This window comes from Hippoglossus hippoglossus, chromosome 3, assembly GCF_009819705.1.
Source record: "Hippoglossus hippoglossus isolate fHipHip1 chromosome 3, fHipHip1.pri, whole genome shotgun sequence".
NCBI lineage: Eukaryota > Metazoa > Chordata > Actinopteri > Pleuronectiformes > Pleuronectidae > Hippoglossus > Hippoglossus hippoglossus.
Window position 1 is genome coordinate 13,562,986 of NC_047153.1, and position 26,083 is coordinate 13,589,068.

Below are 26,083 nucleotides of genomic sequence, written 5' to 3' on the forward strand. Positions count from 1 at the left end.
CAAAGGTACAGGTGAGGGGCAAAATGATGAACACACCATTTAATTACCTCTATCCCCCTAAGTGTGATATGCAAAATGTGTATTTATAACTACCTGAGTATGAATAGTGTTTGTCTGAATTCATAAAGTGAAACCTGTACATTCAAAGTGAAGTGTCTTCCAAACCTGATATGGCTTTTAAATCTTTTTGTTCAGCTTTTCTCTAAACGTGAAGAGAATGTAATTGTGACAGTGTCATATATACTGTAGTTACACATATACACATATATATACTGTACATTTCATATGCATTTCTGTGTATATCCATACATAGGATGTTTAATTGATGAAAACGATTTTAGAAACCTTCCATACTGTTGCTGCTTCACTGCTGTTTGTTACTGTATGTCTGAACTGGTTCTGTCTAGGTGCTGGATACTCAGTGTTCCCTTCACGCCCGTTCAAACTAAAATCGTTCATCACCATGAAGGCGTTACTGCTAGCACAGCAGATGGCAAATCGACATGGATGCAAGTCTCACGGTTGCTGTGTAGTTTGCACAACGCAACTTGCCAATTTCTCACTTCTCAATTCTGCATTTGTGAAAATATCCATCTAAAATATCTGACTGATTCTCACCCTTCCTCCACAATTCCAGTCTTGTATCAATCCCTGGCAGTTTGTTAACAAACGTGAAACGCACGTTGCTTAAGTTCCAGCACCTCTTGTAATTCATAGTTGGCAGCACGTGCAGTAAACACAGCTTAGTTGTTTTTTGCTGACCCCCCCTCCAGCTTTAGTGTGACCTTCAGGTTTCATTGGCTCCACCTGCAGCGACGGCTTGCTGGATATCCGTCTGGTTTCAAACAGCTGCTGGAACTTCTCTGAACACCCGAGGTGATGAATGAATCCACTTTATGAGATTATGAGAAGCCAAAGAATCTGATCAGTAAAAAAAATGTCACATGCTGTAAAAGCTTAACCTCAGTACACAGGTCACTCTCGACAAAAGGATTGAGCTGAAAAGATTAGCTGAAATTGACTGAAAAATAATCAGCAAAAATGTCCCAAAAAATCTGTGTTTTCAAGTTTCCCCAAAAGGATGAATTGCTTTCTTTCTTGGTGCTTTCGTAAACTAGGAATATATATTTCCATTTTAAATGGAAACCGAGTTTCAGGGACATTTTTACAATTTTCTGACATTTTTCATGGACAAAACATATTTTGATTAAATTTAGATGCTCATCACAAAAACATTCATCCTCACCTCAATTCAAAACTCCTTAGTATTATTATGATATAATTATAATTTGTTACCATGGTGATGCAGATGCAGCAGCCGAAAGCTTCCTCAAATTTTGCAATTCATTTTCTTTACAGTTTTCTCCTCTTTATTACTTGAAGCACTTTTTACTTATGACTGAAAGACATACATGTAGGAAGCACTGGACTGGATTCAGTTCAGCAAACCTTCAGCGCAACTCTCTCCTCTGTAATTATTGTTGTGCAATCTTCTTATGCACAACAATAATTAAATTGAATTTTGAATCTTGGATGATTTAAGGTTTCATTGAAAGTAGCGAATCTAAGTCCTCTCACAGCTGCTCCAATAAGTGAGCCCTTCTCAGAACCCTGCTCGTACACAGACAAGCCTTTCTCGGGCCACAGCTTGGGACATTATCCAATTAAGGCGGAATCAGCTAGGTCAATTTGCCCTTCTCTCCCTTGACGGCGACACATTCCCCTGCATGCTAATGCGTCTCGGAGGTGAGCCATGACAGTGGCGGATGACTAATATAAAGCTGTGGACGCCTGGGAGGGTGGCTGTGGACGATGACCCCCTTCAACAATCTCAGCAGCATCACGGGTCAACAGGCTAACGACATTTAGCACAGATAAGATTAACAGTCATGGTAATAATGATAACACTGGGCCTATCAGTCGCACTGTGACAGAGTGCTCAGGCAAACAGGGGGAAATGCCATCAGCAAAATGTCAGTGGATGATTTGGATGTCTGAAGGAGCTAAAGGCAACAGCTCCGATCTCTCAATTATCTGGTGAAATATGAATTATTATGAGACGTGATGTGATAATTCGCCTGTGTTAGAAGGAGTGAAAGTAAACATTAAGGTTCTCCAATTTAGATTTTTTAACGAGTGGTTAACTTCAGATATATTCAACTTTCTCGTTGAAAATAGCCTGACGGAGAAGGATCATTCATATTCCAGTGCATTGAGATAAGTTACCAAGACAACCAGTCTATATTGTGTTCTGGAAGGCCACAGGCCGTACTATATTCTTTGCATTATTGACTATGATAAACATATTCTCCCCAGTTCTAGTATTTCCAATATTGATTGCCCCTAATGGTTGTCTCAGTCCTTTTTACAAGCGGCACAGCCCATTTAAAACTCTATTGCCTATAAATGACCTTGGCACAGTATCATTAGCCTTTTATAGCCTGCTTTCTGCCTTTGTAATGCAGTTTAAGTCTAACACTGTTCACAAGTAAGTGGAGTTTAGTTCTTGTGCTCTGCGTGGCAGAGGAGTCACCTATCAGTATTTTCACTCATTAGTCATCTCAGCAATCACAAGTTAACGGAGCTCAGCATTTTTACATTTTCAGCATATACTGGAAATCATTTAATCCCGATACTGTTTACACTACATCCGACGCATGCAAATGTGTGAATTAGGGTTGCAAATGCAGACAAGATATGTGCAAACACTCCATCACCTTGCTGGATTGTTATCTGCCTCAGGGAAAATATCCTGCCTTTGCAGCTAATTAATGTTATTCATCTATCGGTTAAATCCAGTGAACACAGCCTCTAATTAAAAACATTTAAGGAGTCTAGAGGCCGTGAGCGGCACATACCACAGATACAGATTTCACCTCACAAGAGGCGACGATATGCAAACTATAGATTCCTGTAGCATAACGCTGCTGAATATTACTTTCTAGGATTCCAACGGTTTGAGAAACACACAGCACATTGAATGCAGACTTTGTAATGATAACTCGGACAGATTTCACAATAAAATTCTTGGTAAATTTATCAAAACCTGCATTCTTATTTTCAGAAGGATGTAAACCAGGGGTGGGGAATCTTATTCCTGTCAAGGGCCATTTCAATTTTTATAAGGTCATTCAAGGGCCATAAGTAAATTACTGAAAACATAAATCACACTAACTTCTGCTTCTCTTTGGTGAAGTGGCTGATGTCAGATGGTAGTAATCATGATGCTACTCGCAGCTTTTTGCCATAAAACAACTTTCTCCAACAAATCCTCACCCCTGGTTGTGCAGTGCCACACATGTCTTGCAAAGATCACATCATATACATCATGTCCCTCCCTCAGCAAATATGAAATGCACAAGAAAGGCTAGCTGGGTGTAATCTTTATGTTTTTTCCGAATTTCTTAAAATTCTCTTGAAAACTGAAGCATTTGTTTTCTTGTTTTTCAGACAGTTGCCATGATGCTTGCGCTGCAGCTATGAAACAGCGAGGCCGACATGTGAGTTTCATTTACCCTGAATATGTCCTGCAAGCTTACAACCAGATGGGACCATCATCTAGGATGATGGTCCTAGATGATGCTCGTCTACTATGCTATTGTCTTTTATTGAAGAAAAAAATATCGCTGTCACGGGAATTAGTTTTGTATATCTGTGTTTCTCCTTTTATATTCATGAAATGTGCTATGGGCCACATATGCCCCAGTAGCTGGACGTTCACCACCCCTCATGCAAACAAAAGCAGACTTTCTATTTTCAACATGTCAGTTTTGCGGCTGAGATTAAACACTGAAGGTAGCTCCATGAGTTGGAAACTCTGACAAGCAGAGACAAGGGGGAGCCTTCCAGTGAGGCTACAGAGGTTGCCTATGGTTGCCACATTACTGACAGTTTTTATCGGGACTATTTTTGCAGTAGAAAGTGGTTCCGGTGAATTGTTGTGCTGTGTGGACCTGGAGTGTCAAGAGTAACAATGGCAGTGTTTCTGAATTGAGACATTAATATGACACTGTGTTCTCAAATTGCATCTAACCATCCAAGTGGCTAGATAGCACAAGGGAAAAGCTACATTTTCATATTTTCATATTTCTATATTTAGATATTGGTTGATTTGGGTGAAGTGACCCTTTCAATGAATTTAAGGGACATTCATTTGTACACCCATCTTGAAAAAGATAATCACACTGGTTAATTCACTTTTACACTTTCACTACCTTGCAAACACTTTAAATACAGAGTACATTTCTTATCACAATGCCACATAAACTGTGCATTTAAACAAACCAAAATAACTGATGCGCATTGTGCTATAAGTGAACACAGGAATTAAACTGCTGTATTATAAAATGGTGCCGCTTACTGTTACTGCTGTTGTCATCCACCAGGATTATCTCTTTGAGAAGATGGGAAGGCGTCCTGTTGATAGCAGAGTGAATGGACCGCAGGATGACAGACAAGGCTTCGTTCACAAAAATGAACACTATGCTCACTTGAGGAAGGTTTAAAGGATAAGTGAGGTTTCTGCACCTGTGAACGACAAACAACAAATTTGTGGTGAGCTGACGTTTAGAGCTGCATCTCGTCTAAAGTGTTCACAGATAAAATTGACGTTGATCCTGAGAAAGAAGGGTAATGTCGGCTTTTCATGCCAACCCAGGTACTGGGCAGATGAGAACAGGACCCCTTTTTCATAGATGGCATAAATCGAGAAATCGAGAAATAAAATAATTGTGCTGCTGCAATAGCTGCGGGGGAATAAATGAATGATTGTGTGGTCAGGTCTGCCAACACTCAAGCTCCTCTCTTTCCCTTTCAAGATATTGTTTCTTGCTACATATTGACATTTTCACTTTTAATCAGTAGTCCAACCGCCTCTTCGAGGCAGCTGATGCCTGTTTTGTTTTTTGTTTTTATTCAGAAAGAGAATGCTGTAAAAATATGACCTTAAAGCTTGAGGTAATGCCTGGATGAAAGTTTTTGAATCAGATATCATAATGTTTTTTGATTGTAATGGCATGAATGCGTTTTATAAAATCATTAAGGTATGTGGATTGTTATATCATAATCTTCTGCAACATAATCTTATTGATGACCATTTGATTCATCGTAAAGAGTTCATTTTCTGGGATTCTGACATCTTACCTGCCATGGCCATTACCACATCATGCTCTGAAAACGGCATGTTCTATATACAGAAAAACATGGTGCTACATTTGGTACAAGGTGTGTGATTGATAATAATCTCTGGAACAGTTTGGATAACAGAGCCAGTATTAGTGTGGATGGATGGTGTGAGGGGAGTGATGTGCAGAGGAGAAAGTGTCCTGCAGATCTTTGAGCTGTGCAGACGTTTGCGCCAAGGTGTCGCAGTGTGTGCTGCCGTAACCTTGGTGATGTGTACATGAAAGCTGGGTTCAAATCTGTGTCGCAGTCAACCAGCATGATGGTGTGGAATGTCCCCTGCGAAGGACTTAGTTGATCAAAGTGCCCACAGTGCATAAATAACAACACGAGGACATGTGCATTAATTTATAAGCTGCAGATATGATGCACACATACTTGTCCTGCCGACTTCAGGCAGCCATGAGGATCTGAGAAGAAGAAGGACCCCGAATCAAGTCTATCAAGGGTTTTTATCTGTCCACATATAAGTAACTCAACTGCAGGTAGCTCTACTGACTGCTATAGGCTAAAGTAAATCTGTGGTTGGTTTTAAATTAGATTCACTCAGTGATTTAAAGGGAACAAGTGTGTTTTTTTTTTCTGTGAGGTAACTGCCTCGTGAGTTCTAAGGTCCTGAGAACTCAGTAACAAACACAGAACAGTCGAATGGTAGATCGAGTATATCCATTGATGCTAGAGCCAAAATCATTAGTAAGTTGCTTGTTTGACATATAACTAATTAGCTATTTTGATACCCACCACTGCAGTTGTTGTTTTCACCATTTGTTTGCTGTCTGTCTGTCTGTCAACAGGATTACTTCACAACTAATGAACCAATTTCCAGGACATTAGGTGGGTTGGGACCCGAGGAAGAAACCGTTAAATTCTAAGGTTGATCCCAGCTTCACAAATGTAGGAATTTCTCCGTCTATACAGCAGTTAATCCATTCACTGTTTGACTATTGGTCAGTCAATACAAGCAATTTGAAGGTGGCACAAAATTCACAATTTTGTAACGTTTTATATCAAGGCAGCTATGACTTAAATAGCTCTAGGTATGTTGGACCATTGGGGTCAATGTTGCATAATGACCAGCAGTGACATTTGTCAATATCTGATCATTACAACATTTCTGGGAATAACAGTGTTTGTCTGTTGGTCGGCTAGTTGGTCCAGACTTAAACATCTCATCAGCTTTTGAACGAGTCACCAAAATCTTCTGACATTCAGTGTCTCAGAGGATGAATCATAATGACTTTGGTGACTATTTGATCCCTGTATCTCAACTGCTGTCTGCAATCTACTTGAAGAACTGGCACAAAATCTGCTAGTGGCACATGATTCCCTGTTCATTAATCCTATTAAATTTAAATCATTTGACTTTTCTTGAAGTGCCAATATAAGTTTTGTTGCACATCGCTCGACTTGATTATCAAGTGTTGCCACATCACCTGCAAAACTGATTAGATTCCCATAAGCCTTTTCTTGCATGTTGTGTTTAATTAACAAATGTCACAATATGTAAAACTAAGAGGATTTTAACTGGGTAGTATAAACATTATGCCTAGGTAACATCAGCATTTTAGTGTTGTGATGTTAGCATTTAGCTCAAAGCACAGTATCAGAGTCATGTCATCAATGTGATGCTGCACCATTAGTGTTCAAGTAATACTTTCCTGGATCATTAAAATCATTATCATAGCAAAACATAAAATTACAGTAACAGAGGAAATTTCCATGTAAACAAATCCTATGTGGACACAAAACATATTTATTAACTGATCTCACAATAGAGTGTCCAATGTATTTCAGTAAAAGTTCAATCACAAAGTGAGGAAAAAAATCTGCCTTTAATCATTTTTAATCTGTAATTCAGATTATGTCAGAAAACCACAGTGTTATAATGTATCTACTCAAGCACAGGCTACTGTGTCACAAGCTAGTATCTAGTGTAGCAGAAGTGTGTGCTGGTATATAAAAACGACACAGTGTTTGAGCACCACTCCACCTTCCCTCTTACCCTTCAGGCCTCAGGTCTGATGTCGGCCTGTCTAAAGAGAGACGATCACTGAGGTAGCCGTTGTAGCCGTAGTACTGGAACATCTTCAGCGCCACTCGCCGGTTCTCCGGACTCAGATCCTGACCCCAGCGAGCGAACAGCGACGAATCAGAGAACGACGTGTCCGCCTGACCATCCTCTCCTTTCCCTGGAGTCTCTAGGAGGCAGAGGAAGACAAATAGCATCAGTATTTGTCTGGGCCACGGCTTCTCAACCCGCCGGTGAGCTTTTGAGTAAGGTGACATTTCAGGAATGTGGAAAAATGATGGCGCTAATAAAATCCCTGTGACAAATGCTGTTTTCCTTGTGCTGTAATGTAAGTACGCAGGTCGCAGGTGAGGGGGTTTCTTTACAGGGACTAACTGGCTGTCCTTCTACAGAAGCATGACGAGATGCTGTTGTTCCCTTGAACAAAAGATTCAATCCCCAGCAGCAGCAGCGTGAACTGTTCTTGTAGCAGTCTTTTCTCTTTGACCTACACAGAGAGCGGAAAGTGAACTTCATTTCCCTAAAACTTTATCTCCAGAGTGAGACACACCAGCTTCCTTTAATCAAGTTTAAAGTGTGATCATTGTCGCTGTCTCCACGTTTTTCTCACAGTGCATTAGAACCCCTTTAATATTGAGAGCTCTGAAAATGAGAGCAGTCCTGACTCATTTTACGGCCGAGCAGCAGTGACAGCGCAGCGAGCGGAGGCATTTAACAAACACTAGCTCAGTGTGACAACATTACTGCTCGTGGTCCTTATTGATAGACTCAGTTCATGTCCAGACTCCATAAAAACACTGGTAGCATCTGTTAAAAATTCTGTCCTGCTTCCAAGATGTTTTAATGCACTTTATGGAAGCAAACACTGTAACAGCCGACAGGGAGTCGGGGAGCTTTACCCACAGGCTTGTGCTGTAAATGCCAAGGATGCAGTAGAGAAAGTAGATAACGACAAAGTAGTATCATCATGAAGAGTATATGCACAGGTTAAGAAAATTGCAGTTGCATAAATACAGTGTCTGTTTGCGAAATCTATTTGTACACTTGTTTCTTTGTTCTATAAATGAAAAACAGCACAAAAAGCTTTTCACAGGTTTTTTATTGAATGCAGCAGTTTCACTGAGTCCTTGTAGCTGTTGGGACATTATGCAACGTGTCACAGTCACACTTGAACATCGCAAAGCTTCACTGTTGATGCACAACACACTGATATTTCTGGTCTGTGGAAGTAAGAGGTGGCTGATGAGTCAGCGAAGATGGGAAATTTTCATTTGGACTGAATGGTCAAAGATTTGTGCTTCTGTTTAGTGGATATAAACAAATGTAACCTCATATAATCTATACTACTGAAAACAGAAGGAAATAATCAGCAGGGGTGGATTTCTAAGCTTTTTTGAAGAACACAAAGTCCATGAACAAGGAACAATTATCAAGATACATCAAAGCTGCAGAGCTAACAGTAAACGGAATGATTTAGATGTGCATCTTACTGAATCAGGAACTGTGCACATATGTTGGACATATAATCAACCCCTCTCTGTTAATTGTGGCACCTGTTTGGCCTCTTATTTAGAAACAAAATTCTAGATCTGCCAGTGAATCAGAGAATAAATATTTTAAACATTTATAAGAACTTTCTTTTCTCATAATTTATCTAATTGAAAAGGCCTTAGTGAAGGAGACTTTCATATCATGGATAATAATGGCAAACTGAAATCTAATGAAACCTCATTGAAACTTTATAAGGTAATAAAAAAAAGTCCAGTTTCATTATGAAGCTGAAGTATTTCAGGTTGTTGCTGACGGACTGAAGTTATCAAGAATAATTCACAACCTACCAAATAGAAAAAAAACATCTGTTTCTTGTGAGTGTAATACGACGAAACGACTTTGATAGAAATGTGATGAAAAATCCTTTTAATTAATGTTATTTGTCATATAGTGTTATTTAAGCAGTTTTAAATCATTATCTGTCTTTTGGGATTAAAGGTGAGATCAGATTAAAGAGGAATAGACACTAATGAGCGCAACTAATATCTTTCTATCTCTGGCATAAAATTAAACAGTGACAAATGAACACGAAATTAGCATCTTCAAATACCCACAACATTACTGTGAAGAGAGGAGGAACCAAACTTTGAGCCCATATGCAGAGGATAAGGTTAAGTTGTGTGTGTGTGTGTGTGTGTGTGTGTGTGTGTGTGTGTGTGTGTGTGTGTGTGTGTGTGTGTGTGTGTGTGTGTGTGTGTGTGTGTGTGTGTGTGTGTGTGTGTGTGTGTTTTAAGCAGATTGGGAAAGGTTAATATTCATGAGCAGATTGTTTTAACATGCGAGTGACAAACTGTGTGAGCCAAATAAGAATGAAGACAGCAATATGGGGACCAGTGTGAGGAGGTTACATTATGAACCAAAACAAAAAGAACTGCCTATATTTATGTGAAGATATCCTGATGGCATCCTGAGCCTGAGAAGTAAGTAACTATTTTAGGATGTGTCAGTACAGTTCAACGTACAATGTGTGATCTAATGTAAGTTCTTACTGGAATACTGTAAGTAAGTTTTAACAGGGGAGTGCGAAGGTGGAAAATGACATGTTGAGGTTTTACAGGCTTCATCACTTCACTAGCTCGCTGGCTGCAGCTGGAAGACAAAGACTCTGAGGCAGAGAACTCACTGGAGGCAAGGCTGAGTTCAAAAAGTCCTCACTGACAGTCCTAAAGGTCATGAACAGGTAGGCAGTCCAAAAATGCAAACAAAGCAAGGAGGAGTGTGGCAGGAATTAAAAAGCAGGGAAACTATTGAAGTCAAAAACACACAGAAGCAAACACAAGGATAAACAATATAAAGCAGTGAAAGCACAAGGAAACAAAGACCATCTAGCAAAGAGGCATGAGAAACATGGAAGTATCACAGACAATAAGAGGCAGGTGAGTGATGGGGGGGGGGCATCCTTCAGAGGCTGCATTTGAAGACCAATTTCTTCCTAGTAGCAAACCTAAGCTTACGAAGGCTCCTTCAAATGGTTCCTTTCATCCCTGAGAAATAAAGGCTCCTATGGGTGGATGCCTTCCCAGGCCCAACCAATCCCAGCTAATGGCACAAGCAAGCAACGAGACGTCCAATTCTAGTATCACGATTCAATCCAACCCAACTGCTGATGGAACAAATGTTTTTAAAAAGGGGGAATATGACTTCCTCGTTGTGTTCAGCTTCCGCCGTGTTGCTAGGCAGAGGGCGGCACAAGCTTGTGACGGCAATCCCGGAAAGCCTCAGCAGTCCAGGCCGTCTCTTTTCGGTTTGGCCTTTGCAGTCTATGCGGCCCACGAAGACCACGTCCTGTGAAGGAGATGGCCTCTAAAGTGGAAGCTGGGTAAACACATATAAAGATACTACTTTCCCTCACATAATGTTAGATTGAAGTGATATAGTCTGCATATACGTTTAAGCTTTAAATTGTTTGCAGCCTGAGTGAAAAGTTACCGCTAATATATTCAAATGCTTAAGGTACAATACTAACTGTGACATTTTGTAAAACCAAACTGATTCATATGATTATTTATGCTCTTTAGTCCAAAGGTGCTACAGCTACAATAAAGAAAAACCTGAGGAACCAAATCTATATTTACAACAACCAAATGTGGACCAGTGTTGTGCACAAACAGTTATTCATCTTTTTACAATAAATTTTACAATAACGTAGCTGAAGAAAAGAAAAAAAATCTGAAAAACATTATCAAATCAAAAAGTCAACCAACATCCAAGTTGAGAGAAAAGTGCAGCATGAACGTTTCAAGCCCGAGGCGGAAAGACTTCAGCTGCTCACATTCAACACAGCTGTCAGAGTGAGGAAAAGTGTCTCAGCTCTTTAGAAGGCAACGCTGTGATTAGACTGAGGACAAGATAAAAAAGTTCTGAGTCTTTCAGTCCTGGCAAGTTCGCCTGAAGGCCCATTCATGTGGTGGTGATTAATTAAGCCTACAGAGACCGTTCGCTCAGAAGTGAATCCCTGAAGCAGCGGTTAGGCCAGGTTACTGTTGTTTGGACAAGGTAACCTTGGCAACTCTGTCTGTTTAGCATGTCATGTCGGTGTCATAACATACAATGGATGTCTGACAAGCATGTTAGTGCAACCTTTGTCATGGCTCACATCAAAGACAATACTGTTTCATGACTTGTTTTCTCATCAAGCAGGTCATGTGACTTACGCAACCTTGCTGTTTGGAGAAGCGTTTCCTCTTGAGTACACATTCAGCAAACTAACCTTGGTGCTAACTCAAGCAAAGCGCAGCCAAATACCTGAGGCAGAAACTGGTGTGTGCGTGTATGCACCCGTGTGAGTGTGTGTGTGTGCAGACAGGGAAAGTAGTCCCTCAGCTTCCCAGCAGCACTCCAGGCGTGTGTGGATAGCAGCACTAAGTGTGCTTCCATCGCGTGCACAGCACAGCAAGGCGACTGTCTGCCGCAGAGGAGAGAGAGAGAAGTGCAGGAGAATATGCACATTCAACGTGCACACACTCATTGCCATTAACACAGGCAAAGACAAAAACTGCTGGGGAACAAAGTGAGGAGGAACAACAAACCTCCGGGCTCTACATTAGCTTTGTTTTTAAATGCACGGCAGCCCATGGTAAATTATTAAATTGGATCTCATAAAAGTTAAGTCCACGGTAATGAAACTGCGCAGGACGCACAAATTATATTTATTCATCCCCTCCTGCCAGTCCAGAGGAAAATATTTTGAATTATCAATCTCGACACATCATTAGATAACTCTGTCTCGTGCTATGCTAACTCGCGGCGGTTCAGATGCAGACCTTTTACAAAGACGCTGTAAGCCTGAATTCTTTACTTGTTAGGTTGCTCCGAAGCCGACGCTCTATCCTCGGAGGTCGGAGGGAAACATTTGGCCGATGTAACATTTTCAGTGAAAATCAATGAAAAGGTAAAATCTCAGTCAGAGGATCTTTACTGTCAAACAGATGCTGGAGGTAGAAGATCCTCACTCACCCAACAACACCCACCTCAGGAGTTAAGACATACAAGGTGTGTATTTATTCATTTTATTCAACTAAAGGGCAAAATCTCTTCTATTTTTCTTGTGTCAAAATATCAAAATTGTGTGCGTTGTCCATATATATATTTTATAGGGCTTTTAGAGGCCTGAGATACAGTGTGTGTATGTTACAGAATGTAGGTAAAAGGTGAAAACAGGTAATGTTGTGTGTCTTTATGCTTTAGCCTGAAGTCAGTGTAACATAATGGTGCATTGCCAGTGCGTCAGGTACACTGCAGACCAGCATGTGTTTGTTACCGGTGGGTTTTGATGTCGTCTGAAAATGAAAGCACATCCGAAGCAGCTGATGATGAAGACTTTTCATGTCTATTGATCAGACAGATGTATTTGATGAAGGCATAAAGGCAATGCTGGCTCAGAAGAAATATACCTGAGAGTAAAAAAGAGATGGCACTGAGACACTGAGATGCCCACGAGATGCAGTTTGATTTTCCTTGCTCGTGAATTTAGTTATTGTCATTTATTGACAAAACCTTGTTTCCCAGAAGCCTCTTAACGCTTAACTCATTGTAAATTCCAACTTATGAACCTTCTTGACCTTAGTTAAAGCTAACTGAGTGTATACTTAAGCATAACTGAAGGCACAATGATCAAAGATTAACATCTCAAGAAGCTTTTCATCACATTTTGAATTAATGATAATAATTGTGTAAATCTAAATTTTTGTCCTGAACCCAAATGTTCTGCTTTAATTAAAATAACATGAGTGATAATGTATAAATTTGAAAAATAAATTATACTAACCCAATTTAATTCAATTTTTTCACAATTTTGTGTTTCACATTTAGGTTAAATGCAGGCTTCAGAGGAATCTCTACTGTAAGCGGCAGGTAAATTAACCAAAGTTTTCTTTTTGAACTAACTTTCACCCAGGAACATGAACTATTCCCTTTGTGTCCTCAAAAATAATGTCAGTTTATATTTATTTCAATGGTTTCCATGATCAAAAAGAAGGAAAACAAGAACTTTGTGGAAACACTAGAAATGCTCTTGTTCTGTGTGTGTAGGTGTCGGATGCTTGATTGACAGCTGCTGCCAGTCTGCAATGTTCACCGCAGAGAAGAGAGGAAACAAACTTGCTCTGTAGCTGAAGCACAAGTCATGAGAAGACATCCTGTTGTTAGTGGAACTGAAGAGTGAAGAAAACATCAACATCTAAACAGACCTAAGCCACATTTGCAGATATACGTTTACATGTTCTTTAATGTGCTGAATCTAAGAAGCTAATTGGCGACCGCATGCCCCCTGGTGAAAGTGTTTACTCTGAGCCATATACCAGGGAGGAAGGGTTTAAATTCCTGCCTCTGCTGAATTATTGTAAGCACCAGAGGGGACAGAATGTATCCCACATCATATTGATTAATGCTAATTCAACAAAATATCTTCAAAACATGTTCAAGTAAGACGCTGTGAATTGAGAACAGTATTGAGCAGGGATGAAAAGAATCGAAAATTAGATATGGACTTTCACTGTCGGCTTTTTAATAGCTCTAGTATTGAGTTTTGTAACTTATAATGAAATAGTAGATACTTTTTTATTAAATATTGAAGTTTAGTAAAAACAGTATTTTGACATGCCTGGACGAGTGGTGCTATCCGTGGTACTGAAAGGGGGGGATTTAATTCTGCCATGTTAAAGTACCATCTAAGCGTTTGTTTTGTTGTGTATGAGAACATCTCCCATGTGTCTGCATGAGTGAAGGACAATATTCCTGCAAATTTCCCTTAAGTTCAAGTTTTAAAACCATTTTATCAAAGTTCATATTTACTCTATAAATGTTCATTTAAGAGCTGTACGAAATATATTTTCATCACACACAAACAGACTTCATAGTCTATATAGAACAGCTGTGGTTCCTGATTTATTTTAATGGATAAAAATGTTTGAAGGAGGAAACTGATGAATACAATGTAGCTGAGGATCAATTTATTTCAGTTCGACTAAAGCTCTTGACATCACACTCTAAAATAGTGCTTTAGAAAATGTGTAGATATTTAAGTGCACTCTTAACTTTTAAAAGTCATTATTGGGAAACTGGGATCAAGTTTTAGTTGCCTGTAACACTATGATATGTACAAACATTAAACACAATTGGCTACTGCAAAGGGTTATAACAATTATTAGCATCTACTATAGAAATTATTGATATAAACATGAATTCCAGGGTTGATGTAAACAGCCAAACCATTTCTGACCATCCCTACAATATATAAAATGCATGTTGTTACAGAAACCAAATCACAGTTACCTTCCGTTTTACCATATTAATATTGGCAGCTTCTCTCGGTTATTATTCAACCACAAACTAAAAGTAACAAAACTGAATATTTAAGTTAAGTCAGACGAGGATCTTTGTTTGACCAGATACATATTTTTTAAATGACTCCTCTCAGTGCTTCAGTGCTTCTCCTGATTCCTTTGTCTGTAAACGCCCTTCAATTAAAGCAGACAGTTTGCAATTCATCCTCAGTGGTTTTGTCATTTTACATCCAACTTAATGAGAGCGGAGCATGACGCCAAAACATCAAACGCTGTGGTGCAGTCAGAGTATTCATTGTACATTCACACTGACAGAGAAGGAGGAGAAGACCTAATATATATTTGAGCGTCAAAACAAATCAGCCACATGAAACTTTCAGGACACAGGTGTTTCTACAACTTGTTATCAAAGACGCTGTCAGCTTCATCAATTATTTAACACAACTCTTCAGGTTCAAGACAGTTTTAACAATAGTGAAGAAATCCCCAAACATTCTGCCACGGAACCGTTTGACCATTTTTCCAGATGCGTTACCATCGATTCATTTGACATCTAGCTGTTTCCTGCATAGTTTGAATATTAATAATCATGACAATGGAGAACTATGGAAAGTTATCATGGCTCCAATCTCTTTTACAGTAGAATCAGTGTTCATTTTTACAAAATAATTTAACCTGTGCTCGCATGTACCTGTATGCAGTAGGAGAGTTGTAGGGGGATGAGTCGTGGGGGGGGGGGGGGTGCCAACCCCCTTGATAACCTGCCAATTCTGCCAGCCCCTCTCAGTCATCCCCATCCCCAAAAGGAGCGAGAGGAGAGTGCTGTCTGTGCAGATAGCCAATTTGGGTGTGCAGGTGAGCATCCTATAGTTACAGGCTGCTCACTAATTCATGGGATCAGCAGTTTACTTTTAAAAGTTGAAAGCACCTGCTCCTGCGAGATTTGCATGGATGGGACCCAAAGCAAAACAGGAGGAGGTCAGAGTAGGGACGCGGTCAGAGGACGCACACACATTCACTGGTGAAAATAAGTGGGTATTGAAGCCCAAACAAGAACCATTAAAAATGTTTTTTGCAGGACCCTGCGTGCTGGCACCTCCAGTACTTTCAAACGAACAGCGATGAAGACAGATTCTTTAAATAAATGATACCATTGTGGTGAATGTCTCAGCTTCTTACTTCTTTTCTATTTTCAACAGCAACAACTCAAAGTTACATTGTTCCACTTCACTATGTTGTGTCTCTTTACTGACGTAAAGGACGTTAATGGAAAAACACAGTGATTTGTATTTAGTAACAGCTTGACACAGACGGCCCCTCTCACACAGACTTCTTTAAATGTGAAGCCGTGTTCAAAGACGGTCTTTTTTATTCCAACTTGACAGGTGAGCTGATGAAGAGTGTTCCAGCTCTGTGTCAGTTCAGAAATACTGTTGAGATAAAACTGCTCTTATCTTACAGACACTCGTGCTCTCATCTCTTTATGACTGAACTTTTTTTTTTATTCTTGCCGTCACCATTTCAGCTGCAGGTGCAAGGAAATGTAGCGAGTTGGCTCCTAACAGAAGCTAAATGACACAATTACAATAAATTACTCCCATTTTATCGTCTTTGCACTGTGTGCCTCTGAGGTTTAGAATCAATTTAAAGATTTAATAGATCACCGCATCATCTGGTTCCAAATCAAATCTGCAGTCCCCCAAGAACGAGACAGCGAGGGTCTTAGATCTTCGAGAAATAACTTCCTGACTAGTCCACAGAAGACCGAGGGGAACTAGGGCCTCGGTACAAGGTCTTTTTTTCATATGCAGACATTTATATAACTGCTTTTTTATCTGTGTATTCAGCAACTGTTCTTATTTGCACTGAATAGAAGAACAGAATGACGCAGGCCACATTTCAGTCAGACAATTCTACATCACTGCAAGGTTATAATTTGTGCCTCAAATGGCAGATTACAGATCTTTATAAACTACAAGTGGTTTCATGACAGAAATGTTCTGCAGGTCAAACGGTTCGTTGTAAATCACAGCACTAGTTTAAAGGGGATTATTTCCAGATGAATGTGGCGGTAGCATCAGCTCACGTAATTTTGGTATAATTTTTCACATAGTCGTTTGTTCATAGTAAATCTTTATTTAATTGACAGTTTATTTTCACACAATTTCGATAATATTCTGTGTTTCTCTTTAATTTGCATTAACACTTACCCTTTGTTGGTACCGAGCTCTCCTGGCAAAGGGCAGAAGGAAAGAAGATGTTACATTTTGGTGCGAATTTGTATCAGGGGGCGGATCCAATAATCTTTTTTGCACTTTCTTTAACATCTATTTTGACATGTTTGTGAGTTTCTAAAGAAATAATAGAGATCTTGATGAAAATAAGGCATATTTAGAAAACTGATATTTATTTAGTATTTATAATAATAAAGGATAACATTCTTGACATCCCAAGCCCGACCAACAAATTCACGCAGAGTTAGAACATACATGTTGGTCTACGAGCTGCTCGTACAAACTGACTGAGACCACGTCTTCACACACTTTCACTTTATATGATGTTGTTATTCTTTGCTCACTTGACGAACCCTCTTCACCGACAGTAAATACAGCTAATAACCAATTAGTCTGCTACTGGGTGGGAGGCTGCGCCCACTGCTGTATAGACGCCGTATAGAAATCTGAGAGTTGCTCCGAGGGAGGGGGGAATTCTCTCATTAGGACGCATCAGTAGTTGGCACGTCACGCTGACACTTTCCTCTCGAAAGAAGAGAGGGGTGCATGGCTTTGTCTTTCTCTTTGTTTATTCCCAAGAGGGGATATGCGGTGGCAGAATTTAGGGAGAGGGTCATGTTTACTTGCAGCGGCCTTTGTCATCTCTACCCTTTTGTTCATCTCTCCTCATTAAAGCGCTGAAATCACTCGTACTCGTCAGAAGGGTACAAAAGCTTCCTTTGTGCTTTTTTCATCCTGGAGGAGCACGATCCTCCTCTAGAAAACCCAACATCATTAAATCCATCAGTTTCTGAGCAACAAGCTGCAATATTTTCCTTCTTTTGAACAACAGACAATATTATGAGACGTTATTTGATATCAAGCTCCGGACGTTTTACTCCTGCGCCACATTTCTCATTTCCACTGTTCAACTTGAAAAGATGGATTTGTCATTCCATTAAATCCAGTCAGCTGAGATGCCTTTTCTATAACCTTATATCTGATCTGACTTCCTCTGCACTCAGCCTCCGTGTATTTTCACTTTTTATTTTGCAAGTTTCATCTGCACCCTGCGTTTAACACCAGCCGTCCTTCACAGGGGTTGTTTTCTTTATAAAGGGTGTCGCCTCGTCTCAGAAAAGCACTCATCAGTGTAGGATATAAAGCAAAGATATTTCCGAGGGTTAACCCGAGAAAGCAGAAAATAAACTTGAAGGTATATGACAAAAGCCCAGGGTGAAGAAAGTAATTAATCTAGCACACAGGGAATTCATGTTTCTGATCCAACTACAGTTATTTGCTGGTGAGGATGTTTAAGGGTGACCTCTCAAATATTCAAACCAAGAAAGAAGATTTTTCTCTTTTAACTTTTCCATGAAAACAATTTGCTTTAGTTCACTGTACTAACACAACTAGGAAACACAAATTGAATAAAGAAAACACAAACACAACATCTGAACTGTCACTGCTTCCATTTTCAAATAGTTAAAGTAATGAAAAATGCAGGAGGAGCAAAACGACAACAGAGGTCTTCATATATTTCATTATTGTTTTCTTGACTGTCTATTTGAATAGTTAAGCATTAGTGTTGCCCTCATCAACCAAAGTACTGGACAATCTGAACAACCGTGTAACATTTAGTCCTGATCCTCTGAGTAGATGTTGAGACATTTGTCAAGATAGGTGAACATTTTGGACATTGAACCTGAAGACAATCTGAGTGTGTGAAGAGAAAGACGTAAGCTTATAGCAGACCTCTGTTTCCTGCCTCTCAACTCAACTTAGTTGCATGATGGGTAATGTAGGCGTCAGGTCCTGCCAAGAAAGACAAATGTGTGGAATAAGAAAAAGTGCATCTCTGGTTCGACTGTGCCACAATCCAAGAGCTGCAAAAAGGTTTGTGTTTAGGTTTGTGTAAAAGAAAATCAAGTGATTGACATCTTTCTTATCGTTTTTCCATTTTTTGGAATTACCCACAGGAACGGTGGTTAAATATAAACCCAGGAGGAAACTGTTGACATAAGTTACATTAAACTACATGATTTAAACTTTAGAAAAACTTGGCTATGGAGCAGCATCAAAATCAAAGCAAGCGTGCTAGTCTATCAATTTGATGAGAACATATATGAACAAGGATATGAACTGCAAGTCAATAAGTCAAGGCCTGTCAATTATTGACAATAATATTTCTCAATAGTTTACTATGCCTTTCTAGCAATAAATATAATGTCTGCTAAACAACTGCTAAAACGTTCACCTACAACTGCATCACTCCATGAAGACATGTTTTAATGAATAGGAAAAGATCTTAAGCTGTGTGAAGGTTTCTGACATTCTGTGTTTAATATTTCACTGACAAGTAGCAACAGAATTTTTAAAACACTGCCAAGTTTGTCTTTTTCTTTCTCGCTGCATGTAGAAACAGAAGTCTTTGCTCTATATTAATGAAGCCTACATGGATTTGGATGACAGACGTAGACATCCAGTATTTTATTTTATGTTTTGTTTTTGATCATGGCCACTGTTCGTGCTGGTACGGGGCATATATCAATTATTCAGGTGCAGAGATCCTTGATTTATCACTCCACAGTTTGGAGGGAAATAAGCCACAGGTCACTTAACAAACGAAGCAATTGTGAGTCTCTTTTCAAGTTGTTAGTCAGTGCAGGTTCTGGTTGTAATGCTCTGCCCCCGATGGAAAAGCTGATAATGTCAGAAAAATTTACATTTCACGCTGTTTGCACCGGGATGAGAGGAAATGAACAAAACTTTTGAATGAGTCCTCTGGCGTTCCATGTTTGGTGCATTCGTCTGTCGCAGCTACTGAGGTGCTCACTTTAAAAACTATTTTCTCAGTGAACAGATTTTTACATCACATCTACACAGAACCTGGTTTCTATCATCAGGTTATAGAATCAAAGGAACCTAATTTCCCCAGATACATTTCTTCTAGTCACGATATATATGCAACTGGGTTTCATGTATTAAATGTACATGTGCATAACGAAACGCTGCTGGCTCCATTTCAGTAGGAGAACTCAAAGGCTGCGTTTTAGTCTGAACGAGCAGAAAAGTGCAAAAGAGATGTTTGGAAACGATCACAGCCGCTCGTCTCCGATCACATGACCCCCTTCCAGAAGAGAATAACCAGCATCAGCCTCGGCTACCAGTGTAGAACACAACATGGAAAATCAATTACAAGCTTCACTGATCCTGTTGTTCTTGTTAAGAGCAGAATTAGAATTCTGCATTTTACAATGACTCAACTGTTGACATGTGAGGAAGCAAAACGACTTTTAACAATCTGCAACAATTCCCGTCTCCAGTGGGACCTGAGCACGATGTCTTCAGGCGCGTTAGTATGGACGGGGATTCAAACTGGTACGGAGTCAAAACGCTCGTGTGGACAGAGGTTTGAAAACGCTGTAATGTAGTAATATGGATTATAATAATTATTAGGGTGTGGCAGGTAATCAATGAAGGAAGGAAACCAGACAAAGACAGGAAGTAAAGTGAGATACACAAGGAAGTAACCTTGAAAGTAAAACAGGATATAAAGAACAAACGGAAGAAAGAAAGTGCAAACAGAGATACGGATCAGAAAACCAAACACAATGAAAACAACAAAGTAAAAGAGTCCAACAAAAGATCCAGACAGAATCCAGACAGCCTGATCTCTACGGGCCCCAGCACCATCAACAAACTCTGTGTCCAATAAATTAGATTTACTCTGAAACAACAAACATGTTTAGAGGTAAAATATGATTCCACTTGAATCATATTTCTTTTAATCAAAACGTTGCATATGGTGATTGAGAAAACACATTTGCACTTTCTGAATGGAGTCTCTAAGAGACAGTGTTGCACACCCACTCGGCTCCGCAGGCAGCTACTTGTATCATGATTAGACATAAACCGTGCTTCAACAATTAGAAAGGAGGTTAGGGAAATATCTGATTATTGAACTGCTGCCTGTAAACACAAATTTACAGTAACATGATGTCAGTAATGTCAATCATTGTTAATTTCCCTGCAACAGTCTTTCTTGTGTGCATGCATGGATTCAGTGTTTTGGTTAAAGAGAATGTTATTGGGAAACAACTAAATACAAACTTCAGGTAGATTCAATGCTGACATGTGTGTGTTCTTCTGTGGTGTTTAAGGATTTAACAATAGCAAACTGGATGTGGAAGAATAATTAGCAGAACTGCTACGAATTTCTAATCTAAGGCAAGATGACAGTTTATTGATCCCACTGTGGAAATTGGCTGCACTTTCCTGCTTGTTGGCTCCTTTGACTCAGGTTGGACTGCACGTTGACTTTAAAGAAATCACCTCTATTAAACAAAGAAAGAGGTTTCTGTCTCAGCTGCAGGGAAATTAGGATTGAGACACAAACCCTCACGACACATGGAACCTTCGGTCTGGACTTTTTTTTATGAACAATAAAAAGCAAAGAGGACAAAGTGCATTTCTGGGGGATGTAAAAGCTGCAGAGGGGAATTTCTGCATCTAAAACAAGTGCGATATGAGGGAGTCAGTGCTCTGGGTTTAAATCAGTGGCGGTGATCTAGAACCATTATTGTGGCTGCAGAGGCTGACAAGGAAGTGAAGTGAGAGAAAGTGAGAGCAGAAACGGGCTCATGGGGTAGATACACGCTCAGATGAGTAATGGTCAAGCTCTTAAGGTTTGATAACTGATGATCCATTCTCACCATCTGCGAGTTAGCAGAAGGGCGGGACCACGATATCAGTCAAGTTATTGTCATTTCTGTTCAGAGGACGAGAAATGACCTGCAGGTCGACCTGTGATGGATGGATGGAGAGATGGATGGAGAGATGGATGGATAGATGGATAGATGGATAGATAGATAGAAGGATAGATGGATAGATGTGCTTCTTTGTTAGTAATTTAATTCTCTAACGTTAGTGTTTTCTTTGTTTGAGATGAAATTTTGCAGTTGCACAGGCCTGAATGAAACATGATGCTCCTTGATATTTGCAAAATGAATACATAGATTTCTATCTTACCTTGTTGAACCGTTTCCAACAGCGCTAACCTGAGGTAAGATGCACCACACTTGCTTTTCAGATCAGTCAGTGTCTCTTTTTGTTGTTGATGCCCTTGCCCTTCTTGGAGGGATTTTTTTTAATGAGCCCTTTGAGGTTCTGTTTTGTATCTCATCTGTGTTTTTTTTGCCTCCTTCCTTCTGTTTAATCGCTTTCATGTGCATGTAAACATGGCGTCCTGTAAATTAAGAGCGGTGGAAATCAAAGACGAAGGTTCAGAGAGAGAATCCAATACTTTGGTTGAAGTCAAACATTTAATGGGGAATAAAAACCAAGTAATCCACAGAAGTTAAATGTTGTTAAAAAAAAAACATAAGATAGAACTTTTGACCAATTAGCATCTTTTCAAGTGTTAAATGCTTAATTTTCAAAAATAAAATAAATACTGTAGATTTATCCCCATTTAAAGTTTTAACATGTAACAAAAAAAGCCTGAACACCTCATTTTTTCTTTCTATTCCTCATTTATACCACTCCATCATCACATGAGATCATTTACAATGCACACACTTAGTCTGTATTATTTCCAGGCCACTAAATATCATCAAGGCTAGAAAAGATTTGCCAGTTAAAATTAGAAACGCTGAACATTTAATAATTCTCATTGATGTACTGGTCGACTTCTGGGCGAGGGAACCAGAAGCCCAAAAAATGCCTTCTCACTTATATCTAAGTTTTCCTGTAGCACTAAAAGTATAAGTATATATGCTAAAGTTATTCAAAAGTTCAGTAGTCATTATGTTATTGACAGTAATATACAATATCACTTTTACGCCAGATTTAGCGATGCAGGTTTTTAAAACGTGGGTAACCTTTCCCATTGCAGACAAAAGCCCGATGTTAGTGGTGTTAATGGGTTTTGTGACCAGAGGCAAAAGTAAAACCTATTACAAGATGTGTTTGTAGTCCAAAATCGACTTGAAGAATATAATCAATACAACATGGTAAAAACCGAATAAATAAATTTCAGAAACGTGGAAAATAAAAGCAACTTTGACACAGTATAAATGCATTTCATAATCACACGTGTCATTAACCTCAGTCGTATAAAACCCCACACCACAGATGCAAGTATGAACTGGCGTGCTCAATCATGAGGAAATGGAGAAAAATAACCTCAGGCTGTTTCCACTCGCAAGACCAGCTGGCTAAATGTGTAGTACCTTTCATATCCCCCGTTCAGGGTGAAGAAACGAGCTAAAGGCCAGTAATGATGCTCATCATGCCTCTAGTGACAGACGGCTGCCACTGGTAAACATTAAAGTGGAACATTGGAACAGTTGTGAATCTGGAAAACAGTTTCATGTTCAGGGGAGGAAACAGATTAACGTTGAAATATGAAATTCACTTCAATATTTCTAAGACAATAGAAAGCATGATACTCTGATGATCTCTATTGTGCAAGTTATACCTTATTTTGGAAAGAGGATAAACAGTTTTTGAGACATTGAAATAAAGTGATTTTGTCCGTTTTCACCAAGCCCCCGTAGCACTGGTCATAGGCTGTACAATATTTGTCAAAAGTTTAAGAGCAACAACATTTTTTTCCTTATATAACCTTTTTACAGAGATTAAGAAACTAATCAATTTGCAACTTTCCTGCAGCGGTGGAAAGAACCTACGTCGTATTAATAGATTTTTTTTGTTGATGGTTTTCAAATCCTCTGTCTCTTAACAAACTGTTACTACACCCTCTGATGCGTTATTTGGAAAACACAGTACTGCAGGAAGTGGTTCTGTGTATTGCTACAGTGTCAGAATGTTAGAGGAAAGGAAAGAGCAACAAAGGAAGACAGGCTGGTTGGTCATGGATTCATCCCACAGCAACCTAATGACTCAAAACATGAAAAGAAGAGAAGCAGACATGGAGTTCAGATGATGGAAGAGCAGCCCAGTCTCCAGACTTAACTCACACACAGCTGGTTTAGACAAAGCGGACAGAATACAAAGCAAACTAAAAGTGCAACTTCTGCAACAGTGTTGGGATGAACCCTCTGAACAATATGTGATTTTTCCTCCATGATTTTGTTTGGCTGCTGGATGAGTCCAAAAATTAATGTTAGATCTATTAACATTGAGGACTTTTACACAGCTGAAAGTATGGACCAAGGCTAATGTCTTTGTTCCTTTGTAAAAATGTTATCTGTTTAGTTAAGTTGTCACATTGCAATTTAGGGAACACAGTGTATGACATATGTACATCATGTCCTGATCACCTATACGAGTCTACCATGACATTTATTGGTTTTTAGATGGGCGGCGTCTTACGTCCACATGTTGTCAATTCAGTGGGTATAATTTTGTGTTTGAATTGAGCAAATTAATGAACTGGTTCATATCATTAATTTGAAAAAATTGAAATTATTATTTATTTATTTATTTATTATATATTATATATTAAAATAGTTAATGCATGCTCATTGATATATGGAGCTGTCACAGACTTATTATTACAAAGCAGAGGTTAAGCACAAACTCTGCACTCTTGGATAGTTTAACTCAATACGAACACAAGTCAGAACGAACACCATGGATATACATTATATAATGTGACAACTTTCTTTGTTACTACTTGAAAAAGTAGCTACATATTTTGTAGCTGTTTGCACCTTAAGGCGCGGTACGGACAAACTGCCTCAGCACACCACTCGGAGTTAACCCACCAACCACCAGTTAATGTTTTATTCCCCAGCAGGGACCAAAGCAGTATTTCAGCCTGTGGAGTCACAGCGACCGCTGACAAGTCCAGCGAGTCCATGTGTTAAACCCCAGGCTGCTGATTCAGAGGCGCTGGCAAAGGAGCCTCTCAGCACCAAAATATGAAGGTTTAACTGCAGATGTGTTCTTATATTTCCAACGTCACCAAAAAATGCTTGTTTTACATTCTGGTCTGTACTCGTTACAACAGGACCGTTAAGAGACCATTTTATCTAACTTTAATTCCAACAACAACACAATGAGATAAATAATTAGCTCCAAAACTCTGCGCTGTGTAGCAAAAAAGTGAAAGAGCCTCGTCCTTATCGCTGCACAGCAGATGCTCACAAACGCACATGACGGGGGAGATTTTTGCACAGTGCTGGTTTGCACCTCTGGCCGGGCAGACTGAACGGCTGCCGGCTGGTTGCTGATGGCAGCCACTGGCCACTGTACCAGGCTGACAAAGCGCTGCATGGCGGCCATAAACCCCTATCATGTTTTGTTAGAAGATCCAAAAGCTTTCCGAAAGCTTTTAGAGTGTAATCTTATAAAAGGGATGACAGGGTGAAGCAGCGTTTTACTGTCAAAATCACATTAAATATACATTAAAGCAAGGGCTGTCGACATGGGGGGGAACATTGGGTCAGCTATCTGGGGCCCTCGGTTGAGGAACCTTTTAAATAAGCTGCAGGAATCATTTGCCAAAAATATATGTGTCAAAACTTTTCAGTATTTATGAGTCACATGAAAGTTTGTTGTTTTTTCTTCCTATTGGGTTGACGACAATTTCACTTTCCCTCCCTGTGATGCAAAAAATGCTTTGTTCTGTCAAGCTACTCTCAGGTAAAAATATTTTATGAGGCATTCAGACAACAATGGTGCATCCATGAAGGCAAACTAGGCAATTACCTGATGATCAAAGCCAAATGGGGGCTAAGATATACGAACTGGTGAGGGATAAATCAGTCAGGCTGCACCATAGACAGAAACCTTCTTTGAGAAAATTGTATTTCACTATTGAGAACAATGAGTTATTGGTTTGGGCCATGTTCCATCTCCTAACATGGAGGAGGGTTTATGACCTATGCTGCAGCCAGCTACCAGATGGTAATCAAGGCGTGTTGGCTTTACTTTCGGGGAGCAGTCGTGTTGTCCATCTTTATATAAAGCCTATGCACTGCACCTGCAGCCATAGCACTTGTTCACCTCTGGAGAGTGAGTTAAGCTTTATATGCATCTGCTCTCTTGTTTTTTAAGTTTCCAATCTAGTGATTGATTTAATTTGCTTGTGCATTTAATGTGTTAGTATTTTACAGAAACTGGTTTATAGGAGAGGTTTGCACTGGTATTATTTAGACTGAGGAGCTGAAATTCAATTATTTGGAGAAGCTACGGCATCATGACTCTGCTGTAAACCAGGTTATTGCAGTTATCCTGCAGACCTGTGTGCTGCATTATTTGTAAATGGATCCACAAAATGTCGACATATTCCCCCATGCGTACTTTAATATTGTTGACACTGAGCACGTGGGATGGGTCTGTGGAGATCATCTTGT

The 26,083-nt window shown here is 39.5% G+C and overlaps 1 protein-coding gene across 1 annotated transcript in view; it reads right to left on the minus strand.

The window, feature by feature from the left end:
- The window catches only part of galnt18b (UDP-N-acetyl-alpha-D-galactosamine:polypeptide N-acetylgalactosaminyltransferase 18b), an 80,048-nt gene that overhangs the window by 38,949 nt on the left and 15,016 nt on the right, over positions 1-26,083 (minus strand). Inside the window, exons 2-3 of the mRNA XM_034581326.1 lie at positions 7,184-7,379; positions 4,361-4,527 (exon numbers count right to left, since the gene is read on the minus strand). Of these exons, the coding sequence (XP_034437217.1) occupies positions 4,361-4,527; positions 7,184-7,379 (363 nt within the window). The remainder of the gene's footprint in view (positions 1-4,360; positions 4,528-7,183; positions 7,380-26,083) is intronic.